The 21,680-nt window shown below is 39.1% G+C and overlaps 1 protein-coding gene across 10 annotated transcripts in view; it reads left to right on the forward strand.

The window, feature by feature from the left end:
• Window positions 1-21,680, forward strand: part of chd9 (chromodomain helicase DNA binding protein 9) — a 210,421-nt gene that overhangs the window by 97,979 nt on the left and 90,762 nt on the right. For 5 of the 10 annotated variants that reach the window (XM_052028372.1, XM_052028375.1, XM_052028373.1 and 2 more), the window contains 3 exons: window positions 13,454-13,794; window positions 20,385-20,571; window positions 21,453-21,602. In XM_052028372.1, the coding sequence (XP_051884332.1) occupies window positions 13,454-13,794; window positions 20,385-20,571; window positions 21,453-21,602 (678 nt within the window). Of the gene's footprint in view, window positions 1-10,115; window positions 10,239-10,473; window positions 10,592-12,700; window positions 13,118-13,453; window positions 13,795-20,384; window positions 20,572-21,452; window positions 21,603-21,680 lie in introns of those variants that run through there. The other 5 variants (XM_052028377.1, XM_052028381.1, XM_052028382.1 and 2 more) reach the window with 3 other exon arrangements.

The raw sequence follows: 21,680 nt of genomic DNA on the forward strand, positions 1-21,680 counted from the left end.
ACAAACACATGTCAGATGACTATCTTGTGTACCATAAATTTATGTGACTGTATGATTCCAGTCCCAATGTCGAGACTTGACCGTTTAAGGTGGACACCACAGTCAGTGTGTAGGGAGTGCTGCACTTCAGATTCTTGATACTCAAGGGGGTAAAAGATTGTCAATTGTAGTTGGGAATATAGGGTTGAGGTAACATCTTCTTGAATGGCAAAGCAGGTTGGAGGGGCAGAGTAGCGGACTCCTGCTTCGAATTTGCATGTTCATATGTAAACCAAGATCCTGCCTGCTCTCTGAGGCAGGTGTAATTATTTTGAAGAGGAGGAGGGGAGTTATCCCTTGCCAATATTTATCCCTTGTTCAACACCATTTTAAATAATTATTCAGGTCATTGTCAAATGTTCTGCATTTCATATATTAAAGCAGTGACTCACTTCAAAAAGTAATTTTTTGGTGATAAAATGCTCTGGGACCTGCTGAGGTCATGAAATTTGCTTTTTATTCTAAAGTTTAAGATGTGGAATTATTGAACCACTACAGTGACACATTTTTCCAATTGGGAAGCTTCTTTCAGTATATTGTTATGTAGCTGGTAACTGAGTGGTACAGTGGGGGGAAACCAAAGTGGTCACAAAGAATGTACAGCAGGTTGTACTGGTAACTCACAGCTCTCGCAGCCCAGGTATAATCCTGACTTCTGATGTTATTTGCGTGCAGTGTACATGTTCTCCCTGTGACCACCTGGGATTCCCTTGTGAGTGCTTTGGTTTTCTGCCACATCCCAAAACATGTTGGTTGGTATGTTAATCAGCTACTGTAAATGAGTGGTAGGTGAGATGATAGTCATGTGAGAGAAAATGGGTTGCATGGAACTGTATGGGGAATGGGATTGATCAGAGAGCTGGCATAGACTCAATGGACCAAATGGGTTGCTTGGAACAGTAGGGGAATTGGATTGTTCAGAGAACTGGCACAGATTTAATGTGCCAAATGGTCTCCTATGCCAAGAGAAAAGTATGAGTAAAATATGAATGGATTGGTCAAATACAGATTGAACTGTTTTGTCAGTAATTGACATTCAGGTAATTGCATCTGATTCTGATTGGTAATGGCACAAATGAGGCACCACTAAAATAGTTTGGAAAGCTGGTGGTGAGTTTGCTTGCTTGTAAATATTGTCAGCTTCAGTTCTCTTCAACTAAAACAGAAATGCTGGAGAATTGGGCCCATCAAGCAGCATCTGTGGAAAGAGAAACCAGTCAGTGTTTTGGGTCAGCAACCCTTCCCCAGTTCTCTTTCCACTGATGCTGCTCGACTCTCCAAGTTCTTCCAGTATTCCTGGTTCTGTTTCAAATTCCAGCTTCTGCAGTTTTATTTGTTTTCCACCACTTTTCTTTAAAGCTTTTATTTTCCCCAGTGAAACACTATAAGTTGGCTCAGCAGGATCCAAGGGAATCCATGTTTTCCTCTAAGCGTCGGTGTAATCTAAAGACATTTAGTGCATCAATGAAGATGATCTGATGCTTTCCTTCAAAACAAGTGTTCGAGGAATGTCCTGTATAATTTGTCAGTCAGCAAATCCTGCGAAATCATTGCATAATTTGCATTTTAGTGGGAGTTTTTACAATGTTAATTTGAAAGTAAGACATTTGCCTTTAGCTTTTAAGTTTGAATGTGAAGTATATTTTAAAGATTAAGGTATGGAATTACTTCAGGTTACTTTGTGTTTGTCGTGTAATTTTAGGCAGACAGAAGCCAGTTGGAGGCAAATGTGCCAATGGTGAGCACAAGCGTAATTATCCCTGCTTTGGCAACCTCTGCACCTTAGTGGCACCCATCCATAGTGAGAGCATGCCAGAATTTACAACAAGTGCATTGTATAAAGTTAACAGTTTCCTTACTGCCTTTAATTAGAAATGGAGCAGTGTTAAAGGCCTTTGTTCAACATGAGATGGAACAGGACAGAAGAATCAGACAAAACAAAAGATAGTATATATTCTATTCTTAACACACACTCAGCCATATAAACTCCGTAAACATTCTTCTGAAAAGTTAGTATTATAGCCTTTGTTATCATGTTGGTAGTTCCCTAATTTGTTCTCTGTTTTATTGACACTGAGCTTAAATGGTTGGTTGAAAGTTTAGTCTGTACATAACATATATTTATTAGCATCAATAAACACTGTAAACTTGTCAAAGGGGCCCATCATGTTCACACAGAGTGAATGCACCCATGAAAAAATGGAAACCCTAATGTCAGAACTGAATTTAAATATGTGTGGCTGCCACCAAAACCAAAGGAAGTGTGATTAAAATGCTCTTTCTCAGTCACCTTGCACTTGTCATGGACTGTTAATTGAACTGACACTCTAAGGCACTCAGTTGGAGGAGAAGCATGTTTTTCAAGCAACCTGTACATAATTCATTATTTCTACTATTCTAATTAGTTTCCCTGTGTGAGATTTTGACTTTTAAAATACCTTGCATTTTAATAAATAGTAACTTTATTTGTCTGGCCATTGTAGAGTCGAAAGAGTCAGAAACGAGCCCTTTGCCCACCATGTCCAAGAACCCATCTGCACTCATCCCATTTATCACCTCTTGGTTTGTAGCCTTCTATGCCTTGGCATTTCAAGTACTTGTCTGGATACTTAAATGTTGTAAGTGTACCAGCCTCCACCAATATATTCCAGATTCCAACTATCCAGTGAGTGGAAAAACTTTTTCCTCTGACCTCTAGATCTCTTCTGATCCCCTCTAAATCTCTTACCCCTTACCTGTGCCCTTTAGTTTTAAATACCTCTGCTATGGGAAAAACTTTCCTACTACTTGAGAGAAACTTTGTTAGGAGCTGTTGTTAGAAATGCAAGTAGAGTCTAAGATGGCATGAATTTCTCTAAAAATTATCATTTATTGTGTCAATATGCACATTTCTCCTCTGTAGGAATGTCTGACCTGTAATTGGTCCCATTCATTTGAGTATTCAGACAAGATGACAAATTCATCATGTGGAATGTTCCAGGTAGTTCCCTGCCATGTCTTAATGCTGTTGGTGCTCCAATGTCTCACTGTTCAAGTATTTGTAAAATGTGTATTTATTGTGTTATACTCAAGTGGAATTATGCAACTGTCAGAACACTGTATATGCTGTGCACAATGCAAAAATAGAGAAAGGGAATAGCAAATTATGGCCTATTATATTTGAAAGGTGCTGAACTAGCCAAAATAGAACTTTATTCCTTTCATTTAGAGATTTCTCTTGGAGAAATAACAATGTTATTAATTTTTCTGTGAAAACCATACTTTGTGACCTTGTTTTCTGGTGGCAGCTTTGTGCTTCTGATTTCTGTAAGCATATTATTCTGACTTAGATTAATATTTATCTTTTTATGTACAGACTTGTGTTGTCAATGGTCCAGCAAAATGTGCATTAATTTGATAAATTTGCTCAAGCGCATTGGTTAACAAACGTATTGGTTCGCAAGGGAGACGCAAGTGTCTGATCCTTCAGCAGCTGTAACTACTGACAGATGGAACTGGTACCTTTAGCAATTTCGAGGTTTAATCACACCTAGAACACTATATACAGCTCCATATTTAGAATGATTTGAAATGATTTCAAATGTGACACTTGGCATACCTGTGAGAAATTTTGCCGTCTGTACATTTCACTGCATGCAAATAGTACTTTACAGTGGAAATTTTTTACTGGTCTGCAAAAACAATTACTGGAGTTTCCTTTTATTAATGCTTATATTCAAGCCAATAACCTAGTGACATTGTAAACTGAAAGTTGTATATTTTTTTAAGAAGTTATAATTCATTACAGTGAATAATCAATTTTCAAAGTTCCTCCATGTTACTTTATGTTCATTTTTATATAGGTGTGATCTTTACATTCCCTTTCTTTCCCAGCTAGGAAGGCAGAAAAGTACTTTTAGATGTGAATGGCCTACATGATCATCATCATCATTATCATGACGTGATTTACGTTTTGCCAGAGGGGTTCTCAAAAAGAAAAAAACGCAGATGCTGGAAATCTGAAATATGAATAGAAAATGCTGGAAGCATTCAGGTCAGGCAGCACCTGTGCAGAGACAGTTTACATGATCTGAAATGTTGACATTATTTTTCTCCCCACAGATGCTACCTGCCCTGAGTTTCTCCAGCCTTTTCTGTTTTTACACCAGGAGTATATTGTTGATTTCGTATGCCTTGAAGCAATGAGTCACATGAAGTTGCTGCACCTGTTTTAACCTGCACCAAATCCTGTTCACCAACATGCCTGACCTGTGTGGGCTGCTGGCACAACAGCAGCAATCTTAAAATTCTCATCCATGTTCTTTGAATACTTCAATGGCATTTCTCCCTAATATTTTTCAGTAACTTTCTCCAGCCTACACCCCCTTCTAGGACAATGTGCACTTTCTGTTCTGGCCTTCTGCATGTCTCTAATGTTCACCGTTCTCCTATTGATTGCACGCTTTCTGCTGCCTGGGCTCCAGAATTCCTTCCTCTATAGATTTTGCCTTTCCCATTTTCTTTAGCCAAGCTTTTTGTTACCTGCCTTAACTTTCCCTCCTTTATCTGGCTCCACTTACCTCCTTCTCGCCTCTGTCTACCTGACCCCACCTGCCCCCCCCCCCATTTTTTTCTCTTTCCTTATCTGTCTCTACTTATCAACCACCAGCTATTGTCTCCTGATTCCACCCCTCCCACTCTCCCACCTGGCTCCATCTGCCCATCAATCCCTCCTCACCTGGTTCCACCTATCACCTACCAGCCCTTGTCTTGCCCCTCCCTCTCACCTCTTTGTACTAGCTATCTCCCCTCTACACTCTCAGTCCTGTTTGCAGGGTCTCAAGCTGAAACACCGACTATCCCTTTGCCTCCACAGATGCAGTTCCTCCAGCAGTTTTTTGCTCCAGATTCCAGAATCTGCAGTCTCTTATGTCTCTAATATTTCCCTATTATGTCTCTAATATTTCCCATTGTGGGTCAGTATCAACTTTTGTTTGATAATGCTCCTGTTAGGTGCTTTGGGACATGAAGGTGTTTTTGGAATCATAAAAAAAATTACATCACAGGAATATGCCATTTGGCTCATTTGTATCTGTGCTCGTTGAAAAATTGCTACCCAACCTCGGTCCATCTTCCAACATCAGGACAGTGTCCCTGCAAGTCAAGGACACACACAAATGCTTTTTAAATGCGATCAGTGTTTCTGCTCCTTATCACCCTTTCAGGCAGTGAGTTCCAGACCTGAGAGAAACTGTTTTTCCTCACCTTCCCTCTACTCTAATCCTTTTACCAATTACTTTAAATCTTTGTCGCCTGGTTTTTCACCTTTCTACCAATGGAAATAGGTATTTCCTATTTACTCAGTTTAAGCTGCTCATAATTTTTTACACCTCTTTTCAGTCTCCCCTAAGCTTCCTTTGTTAAAAAGAAAAGAATGTAAATTTAGCCTATCCAGTCTTTACTCAGATAAAATATTCCGTTCCTGACAACCTCCTAATTCTTCTCTGCATCCTCTCGGGTGCAATCATGTTGTTCCTGGAAGGCTGTGATCAGAACTGCACATGGTTCTCGAGCTGTGGTCCAACAAGTGTTACAGTCCAGCAAATCCTCCTTGCTCTTAAATTCAGTGCCTTGACAAATAAAAGAATGCATCTTGTCCTTTTTTTTAGTATTTGTGGACACTCAGTGCATGATCCCTTCGCAGCGTTCACCATAATTCCTCACCTTTATTGTATATTCCTCTGTGGCACTTCCCCAAATACATTTCATCACACTTTTGTTAGATTAAATTCTATTTGTCACTATTCTGCCCAACTGACCAGACCGTCCACATCTTCATTCAGTCTAAACTTTTTCTGCTCACTATCAATCCAGGGTCAATTTTTGTATCATCTGCAAACTTCCTTGTTACACCACTTATATTTTAGTTTAATATACATTACAAGTCATTAATATACATTACTAAAAAGATGGACTGAGTCCCATGGAATCCTTCTAATGACAGTCGCAAAAACATCCACAAACCACTACCCTTTACTTCCTGACCCTGAGCCAATTTTGGATCAAATTTTTGCTGCTGCCTCTTTGTTCCCAATGTCCTTTTTTGTTATTGACCTGTCTACCATGTGGAACCATGTCAAAAGTCTTGCCAAAATGCATGCAGAATAAATCAAATGCATTGCTCTCATTGACCCTCCTTTTTACCTCAAAAAATTCAATCTAGTCAAACAGGATGATCCCTTAATAAATCCATGCTGACTCTATGATTAATCTATGCCTTTGCAAAATATAGAACAGTACAGCACAGGAACAGACCCTTTGGCCTATGATGTCTGTGCTGAACATGATGCCACATTAAACTAAATCTCTTCTGTCTGCACATGATCCCATGCCCATATCCTTCCATTCCCTTCATGTGCCCATCTGAAAGCCTCTTGAATGCCGCTGTCCTATCTGTTTCCACCATTTCCCCTGGCAGCTCATTCCAGGCGCCTACCTCTCTACGTGTAGACAAAAACACCTGCCCTGCACATCTCCCTTCAACTTTCTCCTCAACTTTCCCCTCTCACCTTGAATTTACCCACGACTGAAGTAAATTAACTGAATTGTAATTATTTTGTGTATCCCTTCCGATCCCTTTCAACAATGTTAGCAGTGCATCCATTCCTTCAGCACCAGTTCTGTCGGATTAAAAAATGATGGTCAGTGACTGCACTGTTTCCTCCATGCTTCTTTTACCCGCTTGCGATATATTTCATTCATCCCAGCCTGGTGATTTATTCACTTTCAAAGATGCTCACACTTCAATAAGTCCTCTTTTACTTTGTTTATCACATCAAAATTTCACACTTATCCTCCTAACGACACCGTTGGTATCATCCACATCTTTGGTGAAGTCAGCCACAAAATAATATAAATGCAAAATGTTATTCATCCATGGCATGTCAGAGAACTGGTGGATTTATGTTTCAGACTTTGTAATGGATTGATTCCTTGAGCTGCTGGTGATTTTGCACTTGAACAAGAATGACAGCTCACCCCTTGCAGTATTTGAAATCAAAGTTTTTTTTGTGAATCTACTTGTGTACATATTTTGGTGCTGTCTGGACCTCTCAATCCACCCACCCCCATCAAGGGGAACAATGAGCACTCCCTTTTGGGAGTAGAGTGTTAAGTTTGAAGCTCAGGCTGGGTGTAAACTGGTCTGGTGCAGTCAAATTTGGCCTAAGCAAGTAGACAGAAGGAGTGGATCCATTGGCAAGGATTTGGAGCTTTTAGCAAGTCTGGAAAGCTTTGTATTTCCTGATGTTAAATTGTGGGAGATCTGCCAGTCATTGTCCCTGTTGCACAGTTACATCTGTTCACCTGCATAGTGCCGCAGCAAATCTTCATGCATTATGGTGCAGCTCATTTCTTCTTTATTTTCCTTTCTCTCTTTTGATCTTAAAAACCAATAAGGAAAATAATTACAATTTTTTTTTCAGGAAGTCTAATGCTGACAGAGGATATTTTACGAGAGAGTGCATTTGTTTGGTATACTTCTGGTATATCTCCAGTGATGTACTCTTCTGAGCAACTGGTAACAAATCAGCAGTGGTAAAAGCCTGGAGTGGGTCACTGGAGCATCATCCAGGCAAGCAATTAGTGCGTGCTATGGGATTCTAAAGAGAAGAAGAAGAAGAAATAGAAAATTTAATTTTCAGCAATTCCAACACTAGTTTTTTTTTAATCTTATGATTAAGGTATTTTGTCAAATTCCTATTTCTTAGTTGCATAGTTCTTGCACCTTCTTCTTTCTGATTTGACTCTCATTCTCGAGTACTTCCATTTTAATCCCTGTGCCTGGACCATCACCTGGGCTGTATGAAAAGTACACCAAATAAATGCACTCTCTCGTAAATGTCCTCTGTCAGTATTGGCCTTTCTGGGAAAATATTGGGGGGAGGGGAAGAATTACCTTTTTACTTTCATAAGGGCAGTATAATAAATCTGACTTAAGCTGTCAAATTCTAAGCCTGCTTTTTTAAATTGCTTTTTTATTTGACTTTAGGTTTAACATGCTCAGTCACAAGGTACAACCTGTTAAACGGTTAGGCAGCCATTTCTCTCAGGTGAATGAGCTGATGTGGCCTTGCACTTTCACAGTGTGCTGCTGGTGGACATTCTGTGCTCGTGATATTCTGAGAATTGTTTACCTTGAGTCACTTGTAGTTGTGTGTTGTGTTTTGCAGGCCACCAGACAAGAAGAGCTAATCTTCAGCTGGCAGTTCGTTGTTGTTTGTTCTGTTGGCACACTGATCTGGTTGTCATGTTTTATGAGAATTGAAAACTGATTCAAATGATGTATCTGCTGGAAACTTACTTATGGGCAATAGTCAGATGGTAGTGTGGCTTGAATCAGAACCATTGTCACATTTTGGGACCCTCTCTCCTTATATTAATATTTTTTTCTCCTCTTCCCATAACTTGGGCATGCTACTTTCTTCTATCCATTTAACAGTGTGACCTTTTAAGTCTTTTTTTCTGTCCAAATTTTTTTTTTGCCTGTTTCTACTCTCCCAAGAGATGCCAACTATTGCAGTACCAGTTTTGCACATCTCGTTCATCCATTTAGTGACCTCCAATTTGTGTATTAGCCTTAACGATGAGGTGTTTGTACAAGGACAGCATCACAACTGACTTGATCTTGACCTCACTTGGTGTTGATGCACACTTGCTTCCCTCAGAGGATCTCTGTAGACACATAGGGCACAAAGACCCTGTATTTTCCTATCTCTCCCCTCACCTGCTTAAATTGAATCACAACCCAGGCGCCATGTGTGATTATAACAACCCAGCTTGTACCCGTTAAGGCAGTGCAGACCAGACATTGAACTGGAGCCGTTTCTGGTTTGTAGTTCGGAGATGGAAGCCACTTCTAAATTCTGGCTTGTCTCATCTAAATAAATAATCCCTTTCTCACCACATATTCATAGCGCAAAATAGATGTAGGCTTCCCATTGTTTTTGTATTCCCTTAGCTGTCACTGTTTTTACTAAAACTAGGCTGCAGTCTTAATTTTTTTAAATCTGATGCTTTTTACTGTTACCTGCCCTTTCTGTTGACAGAGCTAATGTTCAGTAAGATGAGCCTGAACTTAAAAAAAAACTGAGCCACTGTTAAACAATATCCATTGCATTATTCATTCTTATACTAATAATTTTTTAATCAAGAATTAGCAATGAATGGTTGAGGCGAATAACATTAATGCACTTGAGGGGAAAGCTGGACAAGCAGACAGGGAGGAGGGAATAGAGGGTTACACTGATAGATTTACATGAGGTAAGATGGGAGGATGCTTAAGTGGGGCATAAATTCCAGCATGGACTGGTCGGCCTGAATGGCCTGATACTGTGCCATTTATCCTACCTAATTCCTGTCAGGCAAAATTGTGTAACCTTATTATATATTTCCTCTGACGTGAAGATCTCTGCTGGTTTGATATCTAAATTTAAATGTTTAAAAAATGGAAAATATGCAAAAGACAAAAATCCAATTCAGTTTATTTTTCTGTCCTGCAGATAAGATCTTTGCTGGTGTTCTATCAAAATATATTTTCTTCCAAATATCTTGTTCTTTATTTATGTATAGTCACCATATAAATGAGAACAAGTATATGCTTACAGAAAAACAATTGAGCCATTACGATAAGGAGCCAGAGATGCAGATGCAAGCGGTCCTCTTGGTGGGGGGAGGGGGTGCAGGTTGGGAGTGGGGGTTTACATTAAAACCTAACAGAGTAACAATGGGCAGCACCATCTGCTGGTCCAAGTGAGCAGAGTGTCGACAGTTATTGAACGACATTTCTATTCAAGCAGATGCATTTTCATGCTTTGGTGCATAATTTTACTTAGCTTTATTGGAGACGAGATTTACAAGCCTCTATTAATTAGATATTCACATGTTCTCATGTGCAAACAGGATCGTGTGCAGTAGTACCTTGTCTGGATGTGCGGTGATTATATGTTTGGCAGTATTGATTCACAGGGAGGACAAACGTTGATAAAATCATAATGTGTTTTTGTGAAGCGAAGTGTGTATCTTCACTGCAGCACACTAAATAGGGCATTTAGCAGTTATCATTCAATGCCTTCCTCACGAGCAAAGCCGGAGGTGAAACAGCGGAGGGCTAGCCTTTGTTGAATGAAAAGATGGCTTCTGTGAGGAGGTCTAGAGGAAGGGTAAGTGAAAGACTGAATAAGTGGGAGGAGGGGTTTGGACTAAAGGCTAATGGGATTGCATAACCTTCTTTTCTACTGGCTGGTGACTGAGTCGCAATGCAACGCCATCTTAGCTGTTGCAGTTTTCTTTTAGCCTTGTGTTATTTGTTAGCTCAGACCTAAAGGTGGCATTTGTTCACAATGTTTGAAAGCTGTTTGATTGCCTCTGCCTACCAGTGCTGCAGCGCTACTGTTAGGCTGATGAAGCATGTGCAGAAATATTATCCAGTGGAGTGCACTGGCATTGGCCTGAATATCTGTTTGGAAATGCCTGGTGGCAATTTACTTTGCTGTAGTCAGCAGCTCATTTATGGGTGAGAAACACAGATATGCTAAGATGTATCTTACTGCTCAATTTAAACGGGAAGCTATTCAGATTCCTGGAAAGGTGCAGTGGGTAAATGTGGTGTCCTTAACATATTTCAAAATCGGTGCAGTAATGATATAAACAGCTTGTTTGTTTAAACCTCTGTGAATAAGGCCATTGCTTTATGCCTACTTAACAGGCAAAAAACGGATAGAGTAAAAAAAAATTGAAGTTATACTGGGGGATCAAACACACATCTTTTAAAAGAGGTTCCTTCTGGCATTTCTATGATTGCATGTAATGTACAGCTTGTTAGAATGATGACAGCTTTTTCAGTTAATGTCTTTGCCTATAGCTAAACTGACCTAAAAATATTGTTGATGCCGAACTAAGGGGCTTTGGTCACATATTCAGATCTACTTTTAGATCCTTTGTTCTTCCAATTTAAATGTGAACAGAAGTCAATATTGTGTATGGTCCTGTGGCAGAAATTTACTGTTTAGTTTGGAGAATTTATTTGTCATCTTGATTTTATTCTAGTTTATTCTGTAATTCTGCATGCAGTTTCGTTGTGCTATTTTGCACGTAATCAGAAAATCTAAGACTTGGAAAATATAATCTAGCGTGTTTATAATTTTGTAGAGGTAGCCTCTCCCATGGTTTAACCAATTTAAACTGCACTGAGTTTTAACTATCATGCAGTCAATTTTGTAGCATATCAGGTGTTTGGATTTGTCTTTGCTACTTTGGGAGAAATTTCCTCTTCAGCAAAGATCTGTAAATACCTGAATAATGCATTCATCGTTGATTTCACTTTAAATGGCAAATAGAAGAAACCTCTGTATCACCTTGTGTAATGTCTGACATTTTTTTAAAAATCTATAAAAATTTAACTTGTATTTTGCTAAATTGGCATTTTGTGTTTTAAAATTTTACTCAGATGCCAAGTTCATAAAAGCTGTGATGACTCAGATTCACAATTACTTGAGAATAATTGTGGATGCAGTCATCAATCAATGCCTTTAGAATTGTCATGGTCTCCAGGACAATGTTGCATTTCAGGACAGTCCTGTTTAAGTTTCATTCTCAACTGTCTTTTGATCTAATTTATTCTGTATTCTATACTTTAATACTCAATATTGAGTTTGGCTGACTGAATGCTCCAGCTCTGGGCGTGGGAAATCTGTTAGAAACGTCTTGCCCCAAGCCTACCACCTGTCAGCTTATCGAGGAACTGCCTGACTTGGCTAATGGAAGTTTGGAATGAGATTAGCTCATTTAAGGCCTGCTGTTAAGTGTGATCATTTTTGTTTTGTGACCTAACTTCATGTACTCATCTTTCCCAAATTCATTACTGAGTTCTTGGATGATACTTTTGGTCCATAACAAATGGAAATAGTTATTTTTTTCATCCCAAATAGTTATAAGTATCCCTCAGTGAAAACATAAAGCAACCTTAACCTTTTAAATCCCAGGGAATATAACCCCTGGTTTGTGTAATCATTCTTATTAACTTTAAACTATTGACCTCTGGTAAACCTAAAGTACACCATCTCCAAAGTTAAGGTGTAGTGCCTGGAGATGCTCTCTAGGTGTGGTCCAACCAAGCCTTTGTCTTGGCGTAGCATAATTTCTATCTGCTTATAATCCACTCCTCTTGATAAAAAGGCCAGCATTCCTTTACACACTTCGATTATTTTGTGTAGTTGTCTCTGATTTTTAATGGTTTATGCATATGGACCCCCTGACTTTCTTTGGACCTCCACTATGTCTACTGTCTCTTCATTGAGAAAACATGTTGTTTTGTAATTTTTCAGTTCATAACCTATAATCTCAAGTGTGCCGACATTGAAATCCATTTGCTACAGTCTTTCTCCATTTCCTTAATTTGTTTATAACTCTTTATAATTTAATGCTTCTACACTGCTTTCAGTCCACCAATCTGTGGAATTAAAGCTTTTGTTAAAGACTTGCAAATTATATAAAAGCAGGGATGGTATACTTTTCTGTGTAATATGCGATCTCTGCCCTATTGTAGGAATGAAATCCTTTGTAATACTCTATAAAGTTTGACTTTATCTTGATGATCCCACAGGGTTGAAGAAGATCTCTCTCACACTTTTTATGGCTTCAGGTGACTGATGAGTCAGATTCATGAGGCATAGACACATTGGCAGGTAGTGTTAGAAGGCAGGATTACATCCCAGTCACTTTGATTCAATTGCCTGACCCTTTGAGCATTTATATATAACCAGAGGGGACAATTTTCCTCAAAGGCAGCCGCTGCGTCTCTGTTAAGCTTCCTCCAGGTAGCCTGATGCTGGCCTTCTGTCTCCCATTTTGTGATCTCTGGATGTTTATCCTGAGGTTGCTTCTAAAGCATTTTTTTTGACCTTACCATTTTCCTTCCCCATTGGAGAGTTGGGAATATAGCAATTGTTTCAGTAGGTGTACATCAGGCATATGCACACAATGTCTACTCCATGTCAGCTGACGCTGGATAATCAAGGCTTCAACACTCAAGATGTTGACAGTGAGTACTCTAGATGTGGAAACTCTCTAAGTATTATGTAATGTGTATGGCCATTTGGATAAGCTTGAGAAGCACTTACCTCTGTTATTTTATTTCCATACAACTATAGCTTGGATCACTTTGCTGAGTTTTCCTATAGGGGAAAGAGGTCAAAGCTGAAAAAAACTGTATATTGCAGAAAGTAATTGTATATAGTTTTGTTATTAATTTCTATGGATTTTATTTATCTTGTGCTGGACCACAGAATAATTTGAATTGCATCTAAATGCATAAAGTATACAACAGTAATTGTTTGTCTTGAAGTATCCATAATATTTTATTTGTGTTATTTTGCAGCCACCTTCCTCCCAGACCACTGTTGATGGTTCTAGTCCACAAGCGAAGCAGGTTGTCAAGTTACAGAATGCACAGCTGATGACTGGAAACAAACAGAAAAAGAAGGAAATGCAGAATAAGCAAGAGAAAGCTAATCGGATCATATCAGAAGCAATAGCTAAGGCAAAGGCACGTGGGGAGCAGAATATTCCCAGAGTTGTAAACCCAGCCTGTTTGTCCACTGGGTCTGCTCGAAAGGAAGAAAGGAAGTCAGGAAAAGGCAAAGCAAAACAGAAGGATAAAGATTCAAAGAACTCTAGAACCAGTTTATGTTCCAAGCCAAAGGATATAGCAAAAATAAGGTAAGTTGAGAGAGCTCCTCCTTGTATATATAGCGTGTAACTACTCAGATTAGGTGTAGAAGATTTTAACTGACACTCTTCCCATTTAGTAGGGATGAAGATTTTGTGATGCTTTATTTAAAACAAAATAGAACTAGAAAAATATCCAGAGCCACAAAGCCATTTTTCACTTAAGATGTTATTTAATTAAAACAATGAAGGATTTCTGAATCCAGATATTGAACCAAGGCTACCACGTAGTTATAGAATGATACTGAATTATAAAAACATCCACTTCTGTCCTTGTGCCTGTTCCCCATTAGCCTCCTAAATTTGTTCCTTTACTTTTGAATAATTGTTATTACTATTGGATTGTTATTGAATGTCATACCGTCACCTTTTCAGACTCTGTGTTTCACATATTTTCTGCTCATGTGGAGTCTGATTCTTTTGCTAATAGCCTTAATTATTTATCCTCTGGTTATGACAGTTCAGCCACTGGAAACATTTTCTCCTTATTATCCTTTGTAATTCAGAATATTTGTATTATATCTTATCCTTTTCTGTTTTAAGGAGAATAGCCCTAGTTCTGTAATTCACAAAACTGAACTTTATAACACTGGACCTTTCAGGTAAGTCTCCTCGACACTGGGTCTAAGACCATAAGATCATTCTGAAAGTGTGGTGCCTTAAAAAGAATCACAAGTAAACCAAAAGATTGATATCACTTTTAGAATCAAATGATAATTGAATCAAGTGATTGCTATTATCAGGGGAGAAAAAATATGAAGGGAAGGATGGGCCATGTACAAAATCATGTTAGTGATTCTGGGTGCCCCTTTGCTTTACACTATTAACACCTATAACTTTGATAACTACCACAGTTTACCTTCTGGAGACTTGCCCTACAGAATGATTAACTGAACATGACTTAGCTTGGTCTCAGTTTCAGCTGTTTTAGATAATAAATATATGAGAACCGTTCTCAATGTGTGGCCCACTGTATTTATAATACTTTAGATGTTTATAAATATTGCTGGTAATTTTATATTAGATTCAGCAAAGAAATTTATGCTTAAACTTTCATTTACAAACAACTGTTTCAAAGGTAAATGCTGTGACTGCTGAGGAAAAATGCACTTGATTTTGTGCTGGATTTACTGAGGCTGGCCAAAATTTCTTGTGGTCAGAAATTTAATATTAGGAACTTATATGAGGAACATTGATGAGGTTAAGGTAAAGTGGCATTGTAGATGCTTTGTCAGTTAGTATTTTATCCTGATATTTCAAAACTAGTGCTATATATACCGGGAAAAATATCACTTGGCCAGTTGGCACTCAAAAGTTAAAACATATTTCATTGTTTACTTGTGACGGTTTACTTGCCAGGGAAAATTGAAATGTGTCCAAGTTCATACTGAATTAGTGGAATGATAGTGGGTGCTCCCTGGATTCGACCTGCTTTGTTTTTACATTTGGTTCCTAAATTTCCTCAGGAGCTTTTAAAGCCTTTGCCTTGCATCAGTTACTGTCACCCAACATCCAAAGACAAACAGAGGCAGTGTGAAACTACCTGCGATCAATTGGCTTTGTGCTTTATGTCACATGCCTGAACAGGACAACAGAAGATCTGAGTTACATTACAGAGTTTACATAGATGCATGACAGTCTATTGGCCTGATGTCAACAGTGTCACACTGTTAACATCTGAAATAGAAGCAATTTCAGTCGTGTTGTACCAGATAAATAGTTTTGAGTGTTTATTTTACCCTTTTTGATTACATTTGATTGTATTGTTGTGAGGAAAACATAATGTAATGTGCTTTCATTGGATTATACAATTCAGCATTGATTGTACCTGCTTTTTTTCCAGTATGGTTATCAATTTGTGTGGTGGGTTGAGTTCAAGTGACAGAAACAGTCCTTAATTTGAGCCCACACTGATCACGTAACTTTATATCTTATTTTATTTTCCCCAAATACCTTGCAATTTCCTACTACCCACCTGCACATGAGGGGCTATTTACAATCATCAATTAACCTCCCAATCTGCATGCCTTTGGGATGTGGGAGGAAATTAGAGCACCCGGAGTGTACCCACAGGTCACGGGTAGGGCATGCGGACTCCACACAGACAGAGCCGGAGATCAGGATGATGATGGGATCACTTGAGATGTGAGGCAGCAGCTCTTCTGGTTGAGCCACTGTGCTGTTTGCTGAAATGCAGTCAGAGTTCCAGGCATCGAGGTTTATCCTTAAAATTCTAATGGGTGTAAAATTTTTGATTTATTTTGATAAAGTTAATCAAATCCTGAAAAGCAGGAGTTGAAAACCATAGCAATAGCTTGCAGCCATCTGTTGTGTAAAATGCCATGATATTACAGTGCATTTTTCTGTTGCTGGTTCTGAAGAAGTCGGTCATTTTACATTTGGATCTTCAATCCAACCAAATTGAATCAGGGCGTCGGTTTTGGAGACAAAAAATGTAATTGACAAGGGTAGGGTAGGAGGCAAGCAGTGGAGCCAGCAATACAGAAGAAGTTGGTTGCTCAGACCAAGCTCGGGATATTATGCAAAAGAACTAGCTCATGGTCGCAGATTCAATCTCTAGTCAGTACTGAGTTAGTTGGTCTCAGATAGACAGAGAGGATATGAAAATTACAGGCAGGAATGGGTTTTTTTGGTTTCCTTGGCCTAATCTATCACTTTGTTTGATCTACATTCATGTGATTCAATAAATTCCTAGCTATTGTTGAACCTCTGGTCCACGTTCCCACCATCCCCATATCCTTTGATTCCCTTAGGATTCAAAAGTATATTAATCTTAGCATTGAATCTACATCACTAAAGACCATCTGCAACCCATCAGGGTGAAGAAAAGACCATCAGGGTGAAGAAATCTAAATGTTTACTTACAAACCTTCAAGTAAAGAGATTTCTCCTCCTATGTCCTAAATGTTCAATCACTTGTCTGGTAACAGTGCCCCCAGATCGAGGTTTGCCAGCCCGAGGAAACTCCATCTACCCTGTCAGTTCCTCTTGGAATTTTGTATATCTCAGCTTGATAACCCCGTGTTCTTCTAAACTCCAATAAATTCTACACTTCTCACTGCTTCGGTAAAGCAGCCAACATAAAGACCCCACCCACCCCGGACATTCTCTCTTCTCGCCCCCTCCTCCCCCGGATCGGGCAGAAAATACAAAAGCCTGAAAGCATATATGACCAGGCTCAAGGACAGCTTTTATCCTGCTATTATAAGTCTATTGAACGGTCCCCTAGTATGATAAGATGGACTCTTGACCTCACAATCTGCCTCACTATGGTCTTGCACCTCATTGTCTACCTGCGTGGCACTTTCTCTGTAACTGTAACACTTTATTCTACATTCTGTTATTGTTTTCCCTGTACTACCTCAATGCACTGTGTAATGAAATGATCTGTATGGATGGCATGCAAGACAAGTTTTTCACTTTACCTCAGTACATGTGAAACCAGTTTACCAATTTAAAGATTTACATCAGTGAGCATTTGGCCAATGTTAATCTCTCCTCCTTGGAGAAGCCCCTCATCCCAGGAATGAATCTAATAAATCTCCACTGGCAGCTAGGCAAGTATATTAGCCTAAAAGTTGAATCCATCTGCACACATTTTTCACGTACAAGTCACACATAAAGGTAATTTTTTCTGGGGTAGAACAGGCCAGCTGTCATTTCCAGAGTTGTTTTGGGGTTCAGAAGCCCTTCTGCCCTTATGCCTCCTTTATGTGGGAGAGAAGTTGAATCTGAGAGGATCCTCCTCCATGTGGGCATCCTCTCTTCTGACGCTTAATGACTCAGCCTAAATGGAGGAGCTGATGGAGATTGAATAACCTTTTCATTGTCCTACCTTAGGAGATGTGACCCCTTTTCTGATGTTATGTGGTATATTGTGGGTGAATGCAGGAGAGGATAAGGAGTGAGGCATCACATTTGGTGATTTTTACTTATCTGTGCATTTGTGGGTAGCTGAATAAGTGTCTGCGTGAGAGAACAGTATTTCTAGTTGTCTAGAGCACAACGTGACATAGTTTGTGAGACTTGCTATAATGTGTGGGGATTCTTATTCCTGGTGGAGACAGTTGTGGCCACCTCCTGGCTTGCCCTTCAAATGGTGTTTCTGAAGATACTTCTGATATTCAAAATGCCTCACCGTAAAGCCCCAGTGTATCATTTGTCTTCCTAATTCCTTTCTCTGCATGCATGTTAACTTTTTGCATTTCATGGACCACCACAGACCACTTATCTTCCCAGCTCCATTTAACACCTGACTTTGATTCATCAGCGAACCTGGACATGCCACTGTCTATCTTTTCAACTAATTCATTAATATGAATTGTAAACAGTTGGCAGTCCGTGATTGATCTTGGTGACATCACACTAACGGCAGTCTGATGATTTGAAAATTACATGTTTATTCCCCTTTTGTTTTCTGTCACTTAACCAATCTATGCCAATATGTTTCAATTAAATTTGTGAATCCATTTTATGCAGTGTCATATTGTGAGGTTCCTTCTCAGATCCCTGTTGAAAATCCAGATGAAGTTGTGTCCTCTGATTTTCCTTTTATCAACCCTGTTATAACCTCAGAAAAATTCCTATGGATTTGACAAATACAATTTCATAAAGCCATGTTGATACTGTATAATTACATTATAATTTGAAGTGTCCTGTTGCAGAGAGCTTCTTAATATATTGCTGTACTTGCTGACATCTGATGACAATATAACTCCTTTATATAGTTTGCTGTTTTCTTACCCTGTCCTTCCTTGATGGTGTTTCATTCACTGTTGTCCACTCTGCTGATACTGGTGCAAACTCCAGGGAAATTTGGTTGATCATCACTGATGAATTCATTATCTCTGCAGCCACCTCTTTAAGAACCCTGGAGATACAGACCATAAGGTCCAGGGGATTTGATATCTTTTAGTCATCTTAATACTAGAAATACTAGTCATAAAGTCACATAGCCCTTTGGCCCACTGAGTCTGCTGATCACCAATCACCAATTACACTAATATTGCACTAATCCCATTTTATTCTTCCCACATCCCCATCATCTCCCCCTAGATTGTACAACTCACCTACAAACTAGGGACACTTTACAGAGGGCAATTAACCTACCAACTTCCATATCTTTTTGAAGTGGGAGGAAACCAGAGCACCCGGGGAAACCCATATGACCCCAGGGAGAATATGCAAACTCCACACAGGTCAGAATTGAACCTGGGTCACTGGAGCTCTAGTAACTACTTTCATTTGACACTTAATTCCCACCATTTCTACTGCAGTTACCGTCTTAAATATTTTGTCATAAATATTTGAATTCTCAACTATATCTGTGTTTCCAATTATATATTTTTCTCTTTCTTTTGTCTCCTTGGGATCTACATTTACTTTTGGTACTCTGTTCAAGTTTATGTGGTTAGTGGTTGCAAAAGTTCTTCAGTCTTTTTTTATAGTTTTTAGTGTTCACATATTCTGCCTCTCTCTTATTGTTGTGATTTGTCATTATTCCTAGAATTCTCCCAATCCTCAGGCTTGCTTCACTAATGGCAATAATTAAGCCTTTTTTATTAACGAACATTGTCTTTAATTTACTTAGTCACGGAATAATCACATTTCCAATTGAATGGTTATTACTGACATTTTAGGCACCACTAGATCAAGATAAATATAATTGGTTAATGCTTTACTACTGACTGCTATCTACCAGTCTCTCCTGGAAGGATGTGTTTGGATAGAATAATTGGTTCTGCAGTGAATAGCATTAATTAGTCTGCCAACACTGGCCCGGTTCACGTACAGCTGCTGACCTGGGTGATGAATAGGAGACTGCGTCTTATCATTCAGTTAAATTCTTAAATTGAGAAGGCGTGCAAAGTGACTGGAAAACAAAACAAATGAAGGTCATCAAGACAGAAATTTGTTTGGGGATGTAATCAAAGAAGAAAAAAAAATTGTTGGAAGAATGAAACTTATTCATTCACTATCACTTATTTTACCCACTAGTCTAAGACTATCCCCTCTTCTGGTTTCTATCCCATCTGCTGGTCTTAAATATAACATCTAATCGTGTTTGAATAAAGCAAACAACCAAAAGTGCCACTGCTCTGAACTTCCCTGTAAGTAGGAGCAGAATCCAGAGTTTTGGACGATGAACAGTTAGACTGGACAAGTAAACTGACTTGGAGTTATCAAACTGTTGAAAACACATCCATGCTCTTAAACTGCTGCAGTATTACTTGGCAGTATCTTGCACCACACAAGATGGATGCCATGATCAGTAAACTGGCATGATAGTCCAGTGGAAGATTTACTTTGTGGTGTTTTGACTTGAAGGCTCTGAATCTTACATAGAGCTATCAACCATTAGGGATAGGGATATTTTTACAGTGCGTCTGTAGGAAAAGCCTTCCACTCTCTAACACGCTCCTGTAGAGCACAAGAATGTATTCGCTATTCCTATCCCTTCCCTCCCACAGAGAAATATTTTATATAGTTTGATATTTTCAACTTTTAGATTAATTCAACATGAAGGGACAATCCTCACCCATTGACATTTTATTCAACAGCAAAATCATAATCACGTTGGGCAAGAAAAAGAAAAGGAGGAATGATTTGTCATCAGAGGGGTTGGACTCTGAGCAGATCTCCACCCCATCAATAAAGAAAAGAAGGAATGACTTGTCAGCAGAGGGATCTGATACTGAACAGATTCCCACCCCATCAATAAAGAAAGAACCCATTGCTGGATGCCAGGTAAGATTTAGTATACAGTGTTTCGGGGGAGCAAACCTATCCCAGGAAGTGCCTGACATAATGGGCAACAGGTGTTGGGAAGGAGTGGACAGTGTGGTGGGTGGGTGAGATCAGAAGATGTGATGGTTGGGGGAAGGGCAACCAATGTGGTGGGGGATGGAACATAGCTTAGAAGGAGAATAGAGTATGTAAGGGAGAAAGAGTGATTAGAGGAAGATTAGGCAGTGTGAGTGAAAGGGGAAAGTGGGTGAGATCAAGAGAGATCCCAAAGAGGAATGGGAATAATATGAAAGGATCAAGAGGTGGATGGTAGATAAAAGGTTGGAAAACATCATTAAGAAAAGAGGAGGGAAGTGTATGTTAACGAGGGGAACAGAAGAGGGGATATGAAAGGAAATCAATGTAAAGGGTAATGAAATTAAGGGCCAGAGAGAAGGTTAAGCGCAAGGAGAGAGAGGGAAATATGGCAAAATCAAACAAAAAAAAGCCCAATTAATGTGTTCTTAATTTTTCACAATTTTTGCTAAGTGATTATCAGATCTACACAGAAGTAAGTCCTTCATTTTTCTAAAGCAAAAGGCAAGGTGTGACCTGATTATGAGACTTCTAAACAGTGTGCTGGCTAATTGTTTCCCAGGCAACCATGAACATTAACTCTTTCCAGTCCAGATCTGGTTGCGAACTGAATTCGGCCTTGAAGACAAATAATTTTGGCTTCAAAATAGGCCAGCATTAGTATAGGATTTTATAAGAAGGATTTCCTCTATAACAAAACTCAACAGTATCAAAGTGCCAAATGATATTATTCAGATTAGCGTTATGGCTATTAATTGCTTGATGGAAAACTGTAATGCTGATCTTAAGACTAATAAATTTTACAGAAAAGACGATCGAACAGACAAGTAAAAAGAAAGAAATATAATGAAGACACTGGGACGAAGGTTTCTGATGATGATGATGGCCTTGCTGCTAAAGGGAAAACCAGGGCTGGTGTGGTTCTACCTGCCGAGCAACCCGTGCAGTTATTTGTGGTGAGAGGCCATTTTAATCATTTGTAGCAGAGTCTAATGACTGAAGAGATGTGGAAGCCAAGTAAACAAGTTGGATAA

This window comes from Pristis pectinata, chromosome 13, assembly GCF_009764475.1.
Source record: "Pristis pectinata isolate sPriPec2 chromosome 13, sPriPec2.1.pri, whole genome shotgun sequence".
In the NCBI taxonomy this organism is placed as follows: Eukaryota; Metazoa; Chordata; class Chondrichthyes; order Rhinopristiformes; family Pristidae; genus Pristis; species Pristis pectinata.